Source organism: Microtus oregoni, unplaced genomic scaffold (genome assembly GCF_018167655.1).
Source record: "Microtus oregoni isolate MIOR12 unplaced genomic scaffold, Mior012 000048F_ref0000485, whole genome shotgun sequence".
In the NCBI taxonomy this organism is placed as follows: Eukaryota; Metazoa; Chordata; class Mammalia; order Rodentia; family Cricetidae; genus Microtus; species Microtus oregoni.
Genome location: NW_024543222.1, coordinates 3689851 through 3697648, shown reverse-complemented (window position 1 = coordinate 3697648; position 7798 = coordinate 3689851). Strand labels below are relative to the sequence as shown.

Genomic DNA, 7798 nt, shown 5'->3' with positions numbered 1-7798 from the left:
CACTGAGATTGGTTCATACAAGGCATGCCCGGCCACTGACCAGGGCCTTTCTTTCTTTGGTGTGCCTGTGTTTGGCTTTTCTTGAGACGGTGTCTTGATTTAGCCCTGGCTGTTCTTGAACTCACTACACAGACAAGGTTGGTCTCCAACTCAAAGAAATGCCTGCCTACTCCACCCTCCTTCCCCCTTCCCCCACCCCGCCTGAGTGCTGGAATTAAAAGCTCGCGTTACTACACCCGGCTCTTTCGTTGCTGGTGGTGTTTTTGTTTTTGTTTTGTTTTTTTCCTTTTTTGGAACTGAACCCAGGACCTCACGCTGTGCGCTGTTTCAGAAGTTTTCTTTCTCTCTCTCCCTTTTTTTTTTAAGTGAGACTGTTTAGAAGCTATTTAAAACTTAAATACTCTTGAGAGTCGATTAGCTTGCAAAGGTTCTGTGTTTTCTATTTTGATCGTTCTGTTTCTCGAGATGACCACATCTTTCAGAGGAAATGAGTCAAAGCCACTCGGTCTTGCTTTTCCAGCTGAGCATGTTCGGTTTCAATGAAGTAATGAATGAACTTGGCCAGCACCACCCCCGACGCCTACAACAGCAAACACTGGGGGCCTCCACCAATCAGCGCGCACTCAAGGCTTTCGAGTTGCGTTCAAACCGGCCTGCGGTAGGCCAATCAGCGCTCCAGGCCCCGCCCCCCGACGGCGGCCCCAGCCAACCACCGACCAGGAGGAGCCAAAACACGGAGGTCGGCCAATGCCAGGGCGCCCCCGCGGCGTCGGCTCCGCCAATGGGCGCGGCCGGGCCCGAAGAGCAACAGTGCGGCCGGGCCCGCCGCAGGATTCGAATCGAACGTCCGTGTGGGAGCCGGCGGCCGGCCGGGCGGCGCGCGAGCCAATCAGCGGCGGCGGCTCGCGGCCCCCGAACGTTGGGCCCGGCGGCCCCGCCCGCGCTGTTGTTTGCGGCGTCGGCGCGGCCGCGCGAGCCGGACCACAACATTCGCCGGGCGGCGGCGGTGGCGGCGGCGGCGGAGGAGCTGCGAGCGCGAGCCCGGGGCGGCCGCCCAGCGCCATGTCGGTGAACACGGACGAGCTGCGGCACCAGGTCATGATCAACCAGTTCGTGCTGGCCGCGGGCTGCGCGGCCGACCAGGCGCAGCAGCTGCTGCAGGCGGCGCACTGGCAGTTCGAGGTGCGCGTGGGGGCCGGGGCCGCGGCGGGGGAGAGAACGGGGGAGCGCGGGGCGCGCGTGGGCCGCGGCGGCGGCGGTGGCGGCGAGGCCGGGGCGGCCAGGCCTCGCTCACGCCGCCGCGACCCGTGTTTGTCCACAGACCGCCCTGAGCACGTTCTTCCAAGAGAGCAACATTCCCAACAGCCATCACCACCCGCAGATGGTAAGTGCCCCTCGGGTCCGCGGACGGGGCCGCCCGGTGCGGCAGGTCGCTGTCAGGGCGCCGGTGACAGCCATGTTGCCGGGGAGCGGCGCGCCGCGAATGTAAACAAAGAGCCAAAATGTCTTCCAGGAAAGAGCGCTCCCAGGCCGGGGCTGGCTCGCCCAACTTTGGGACCCGCCTCCAGCCTCCTGGATCGCGGCCTGAGGCCCTGCGCCGGGCGCTGTGCCTTGGGCCTAGGGGCCCGGGTGGAGGGAAGATGAAGGGGAGGGAAGAGAAACGGTCCCCCGTACGGGTAGGGAGTGGGGAGGCTGGTGGCAGAAGACGGGGAAGGAACTCGTTGATAATCAGACCTCTGGGGAGCCTAGGGGAGGGAGACCGAAGTAGGGACTTGTGGGTTTCTGCAACGCGCAGACACACGTACACACACACACACACACACACACACACCAGTGCTTCAGGAAGCGGGGAAGGCATAGATCCACCCTGGCTCCGGAAGCCCAGCTCTGCCCCCGAAGGTTGGATGGCCCTTCCAAAGCTTCAGGGGAACATGCCCTGAATGGAGGAGGATATACAGATTTATAGACCCGAGATAGGGTCAAGACTTTCTTTTGTGGGTTTTTTTTTTTTCTTGTTTTGTTTTTCGAGACTGAGTTTTTCTCTGTAGCTTTGGATCCTGTCCTAGAACTAGCTCTTGTAGGCCAGGCTGGCCTCGAACTCAAATCTGCCTGCCTCTGCCTCCTGAGTGCTGGGACTGAAGGTGTGTGCCACCACCGCTGGGCTAGTGGTTTGGTTTGGTTTGGTTTTGGTCAAGACTTCTTTTAATCTCAGTACGTTAAAAAGCAAACAGTCCAGGAAACAGAAGTGCCTCAAACCTGCATTTGTCTTCTCATTCCAGCTTGGCTCCAGGCTAAAGCCTTTGCCCTCCTGGTCAGTGGGTACTCTGCTTCCTTGAGGCCCAGGCCATCCCTTCTCCACTCCAATCCCTAGTTATCTATTAGCTCTGAACATGTAGGAGGGCCTGAGCCCAGGGGAGGGGTGGTAAAACATTATTCCCGAGATTTGCTGTTGGACATTTTTGGCATTTTTTTCCTGGAGCGTCCTTGTCCCTGGCTCTCTCAAGGGACAAGCTGCATATGGCTTCTCTACCGTGTCTTGTTCTTGGCACTGTTTTCTTTCAATCAGCAAGGCCGGACGACAAGAGTCCTCTGCCTTGATTGAAACTAGCTTTTAGCATTTGGAGCAAGTTTGGAAAATGAGAAGTGCTGAAGCTAAGCTCTTAGGATTCATTGTCTTCAAGACCCCTCTCCTGCATCCAGCCGCGCACAGACTTAGCTTCCTGGACCTGAGAACACTCTGCCTCCATTCCTACTCCAGATTCCTTCCTGCCCACAAGGCCACTCAGAGAAGCACAGCCATGCTTAGGGGCTTGGAACAAGGAAGCTGGCAGGCCCCAGCTTGAACTGGAGTCCTGTTTGGTTCCTTCTCCCCTCCCCCACCTCTGCATATCCGGGTGTGTGTGAGAGATACCCTTTGGAAGCTTCCCTTGGGGAGGGAGATGGCTGGTTTTGTAACACAGACGTTATAATCAGTGCATCCATCAGGGACACGTGCTGGGTGCTTCCCCAGCACAGTAGGGAACACTGGCCCTGATCTGGGAGTCCTGTTTTTGAGACAAAGTAATTAGAAAACTTTAATAAAAATGTGAAAATCCAACACTTGGGAGGTTGAGGCAGGAGGACTGCTGTGAACTCCAGGTCAGTCTGGCCTCTGTCTAGCAAGATCCTTTCTGAGATGAACACAGTCTCTACAGACCAGTCACCACCAAGTGGCCATAACTGCTAAAGGACTGTCCTGCATGCTGCCAACCATGGTTTGCGGAAGCATTGTAAATGATAAGGGTCCCCAGTTGTGTGGGGAGGGGCAAGGCGGGCAGTTACAGAGGGGAAGCCTGAGGACCCTGGCCCAGCTAGGGACACATTGAGATCACAGGAGGGCCTTTAGTGTACTTAAAAGCCCCTGCTTTCACCAAAGCAGAGAGGCCCAGGGATCTGCCTGAGGTGACTTGGGCAGGTGGGCACAGGCCCCATTAACCTTCCAGGCTGTTCTCCAGAGCAGGCCGACTGCTGAGAAGACTAGGGAAGTCAGTCACGGGGCTATGATGCAACTGGCCCTGCCCGCTCACAACCCCCCATTCATTGTTTCCTGCAGCAGACAAGTCATGGGGGTGGGCAGCGCAATGATGGGAGGAGGGAAGTGTCTGGGTGGGGTTAGACCTGGCTGTGGCCTTTGGCCTTCCTTGTGGGGGCCTTGGAGCAGACAGTGGTCCAAGTTCCCTGGGAGCTGATGTGGCACAGCGTCAATGGACAGGCTGAGGTGGGGTCCTTGCCTCACTTTCTGACTTTGCTTTAACTGGCGTGACAGAGTTCTAGCATCCTGTCCTGTGTCTGCCACCCCTACCCCCAGTGCCCTGTGCCTTGGGGAGGAGCCAGTGTTGCTAAAATTAGAAGCTGAAAGGACTCCCGGCCTCCCGAGGAAGGGAGACAAGGCTTTGAGGTCAGAATCGGTTCCTGTAGGTCTTGGGCTCTGATCCACCTGTTCCCAGTCCATGGGTTAGGCAGTGGCACTTGTTACCCCCAAGGAGTGTGCTGCTAGCATCTGGGGCTGGCATGGCAGAGTGCATGTTTGTGCAGGAGCCCAGACCTGAGTGGCACTTAACCCTGAATGCAGAGTGCTGTTGGGCAGAGGCTTCAGCACCTGCACGCCTGGGACCCTGCACAGTCTTACTCCACAGTTTGCACCTACTGTGGGTGCGTGCTGTCGTGACTTAACCCTTGGGTCTCAGTTTCCTCATTTGCAATACGGAAAGAAGAATTGAGCTAACAAGATCTACTTGTAGGAAATCTGAGTGGAGGGGGCCAGAGTCCAAGACCTGTTGGCTGAACGTGCGGAATGAATGGAAACCCCAAGAAACCAGCTTCCTGGCTGGTACTGGAAAAGACCCTGCATCTGGCCTGCTCCGTGGTGCCTAACACCCTGGGGCCATCTGAGGGTGGATTGTGGAGGAAGCCAGCTGGCTCCCCTAGTCAGGAAAGGAGCTGGGCTGTGATGTCCTGGGCTGCTCCTTGTCCTTTCATGTTGACACCTTAGCTTTGAGTTGGAATTAACCATTGCTTCCCATGCCCCTTGGTGTTTCCAAACACTGGGTAACACCCTTGGATTTTGCTCTTGACTGAGGGAGATGGGTGTTCTATTGATGCTGTCTGTGTACTAGAGGCACCAAGACCTTGCAGGTAGCCCTCACCCACACTTTGTTTTCTCTCCACAGATGTGTACTCCCAGCAACACCCCTGCCACACCACCTAACTTCCCTGATGCACTAGCCATGTTCTCCAAGCTTCGAGCCTCTGAGAGCCTGCAGAGCAGCAACACCCCCATGACAGCAGTGGCCTGCTCGCCCCCTGCAAACTTCAGCCCCTTCTGGGCCGCATCCCCACCCAACCACCAGACGCCCTGGATCCCACCCTCTTCCCCCAACTCCTTCCATCATCTGCACTGCCCACAGCCCACGTGGCCCCCTGGAGCAGCACAGGGGCCCACCCAGCAGAAAGCCATGGCAGCCATGGACGGCCAGAGATGAGACTGGATGGCACTGGGCTGGAGCAGGGGCAGTCCAGGGTTGTGGGGACACAGAGCAGGGCTGGGGAGGGGGGACATGAGGGCGGGGTTTCTTGAAGATCGCACTGGAAGATTTTATAGGAGAATTTTTGTGGGTGGGGGTACAGTAAACGTCCTGAGCCACTTGGGTTCTTCAGGAGTTTCTCTTGGGAAAGTTTTTTCCTCTTTTTAATATATAACTATAATATATATGAATATAAATGTATGTGAGAGGGGCCTGCACGTGAGGGAATCTCTCCTTGTCAACACCTTCCTCTGCCTAATTTGGGGTAACAAGGATGCTCATAGTCAGATGGAGTGAGTTTGCAGCTGGGTGGATATGCTGCCTTTAAAGTCATGTCTGCCATTAGGAGCCCCCCCCAAAGGGAGGTCCCAAAAGGGTCCTGTTGGAATCATCGACTTTCCTGCCCCATCATTGGTAGATGGCGTTTTCATCTCAGCTGGTGGTGGCCTCAGTGGCCCTGAAACTCATCACCCTGTCCCCAGCTGAGTGTGCTGAGCTCCTAGGACTGAAGAGTTGGCTGACCTCAGTGGACACTTGGCTGTCCCATCCCTTACTGTCCTGGCTGTCCCACAGGTCTCCAGCCTCTGGCTAGCCGCAGAGGAGGACAACTCAGGAGAGCCCTTTGGATTGAGTTCCTAGACTAGAAAATCACATCTCACCAGGGTGCAATTTTAATTTAAAAACTTAAAGACTTTTCTAACTTCCCTGGTTTGTGGTGCTTTTATTTGCTTTGGTGGGCAAGGTCAGTTGGGGCTCTGGCTGGGACGGCAGTGGTATTGTCATGCGGCTGTTCTATTTCCTTGGCAAGGATATGTGATCCCAGTTGAGTTAGTTTTTGGAGAGTAGAGGCAGGGGGCAAGTCCTTCCCTAGTTGCTGTACCCTCCCTCTCCCTCAGCCTAGAAGCCATTGCTACCATGGGCTGTGTGGTTTCTCAATGGCTGTGGCCTTCAGGCCTCTCTACCTCTGTTAACCGCTCTACTGGGCAGATTTCTTGGGGCCTGTTGAACAAATACAGCCATGACCCGAATGTGTCAACCAAGGCTGTCTCAGTGCCACAAAGACTGGATTCCTGAAGGGGCTGGGTGGTGGCTCCATACTTCTCAGCCTCAAGCAGGATGTTAGGTAAGGCAGAGCATGCTTGCCTGGCTGTAGGAGTGAGGTTACTCCTGGAGCCCTTCCATACACTGTTCCCATGGGTCTAAATCCTTCCCGCCACTCCTGAGCGGTTAGGGAGTAGGATGCAGAGCTGAGTCGGGAGGGAGGGTAGTGCCCCAAGTGAAGTGAAACTTTAGGGCCCAGCCAGAGCCACCCCACACCCCTTGGTGGGGTAGAGTGATGGGCCTGCTACCCTCCATTGCTTGTGACACGTGGTTGGACTTACAAGCTTGGGTTTGGCCTTTCGGTTTTGTTTCCTGGTTGTAACCCCTTGGGCCTCCTCCCAGAGCTGCCCCTGCCCACCTGTGCTTTCCCAGGCAGTAAGGGGAAATCCCTGACTGACGGGGGCTGCTGGGACTTGGGCCAGGGTCCATTCAGATGCAGGGCCAACTTGGAGAAAGAGTGGGGCAAGCCATACCCAGGTATGGAATGGTGGGGGCTGACCCTTCTAGTTTAGGGAATGTGGCTCCTGTCCCTTCATGGCTGTAGACAAGTCATGGGAATGCTTGTGCAGTGTGTCTGTGAGGCTTGTGAATTTGGCTTCTAGACCAGGGAAACTGAGCCGACCTTCTGACATTTCACTGCCAGAGAGGGACCAATGTGAGAGAAACAGGAGCCGAGGGGGTGGGGCTGGCTCTGCCCCTTGCTTCAGGGGTGCCCACGGGATTCGTTGGCCAAGCCGCTCTTTCCACCCGTTTGCAAGCAGGATCCCAGAAAGATGCAGAGAAGGGAGGGCACTCCCGGGGCAGCCTCTGTCTCATGACGCCTCTGGCCAAGCCCGTCGGTACCAGCAGTGAGAAACCCGTTTCTTGGCTGTTTCCTACCACACTTTTTCCTGTGTCGTCGCCCCCTCTTCTCACACCTCAAAGTGAACATCTTGCCCCAGATGCTTTCCCATGTGAGAGGGAGTGATGCAAACTGCCGTGGGGGTGCCCCATCTTCCACTCCGCACACCTCATTCTGAGGTGTGAATAGAAACCACTTCGTTTTGAGACCGGGTTTTGCCATGTAGCCTTGAGCTCTGGCCCCTCCTGCCTTGAGTTGCTTAGAGGGCTAGGGTTACAGGGGTGTCCCGCCACACTCCCCCAGAAACTGCCTTGACGATTCGGGGTTTCTTGAACTCAAGATGGACCAGTCCTGGTTTTTTTTTTTTGTTTTTTTTTTTTTGTTTTTTTTTTTGTGGACACCTAGGAACTGTCTGGAGGCCCCAGCTCAAGATTGAGCTGGCTGGCAGTGGTGCCGGGAGCTCTGATCTGTCCAGACCCTGAGCCTCAGGAACCCTGGACAGTGGTGACCGCAGATGAGCACACTGGGCTGAGTGGCCATGGGCAACAGAACCCTCGGCCTCATACAGTTAAGAGTCCTGCTGCTCACCCCCTGCTCCCCAGACAGCCGGGCACTGAGCCCCTCCACAGGGTTGCCTTTCAAGCTACCATCTGCAGCAACTCATCTAGAAGGGCTGCGGAACATGGCTGATGGAAATCTGCCCAGCAGTGTGGGTTTGTTCTGGCTGCAAGCTGTGGAGCCAGGAGCTGCCCTGAGGCAGCAGCTAGGGAGCAGGCAGCAGATACACCTCACC

The 7798-nt window shown here is 56.2% G+C and overlaps 1 protein-coding gene across 1 annotated transcript; it reads left to right on the top strand.

The window, feature by feature from the left end:
* Positions 1 to 830: 830 nt before the first annotated feature.
* On the top strand, positions 831 to 5767 carry Ubald2 (UBA like domain containing 2). The gene is made up of 3 exons (XM_041635860.1): positions 831 to 1182; positions 1322 to 1384; positions 4710 to 5767. The coding sequence occupies exons 1-3, from the start codon at positions 1063 to 1065 to the stop codon at positions 5019 to 5021; spliced, it is 495 nt and encodes a 164-aa protein (XP_041491794.1). The 5' UTR covers positions 831 to 1062; the 3' UTR covers positions 5022 to 5767.
* The last annotated feature ends 2031 nt before the right edge of the window (positions 5768 to 7798 follow it).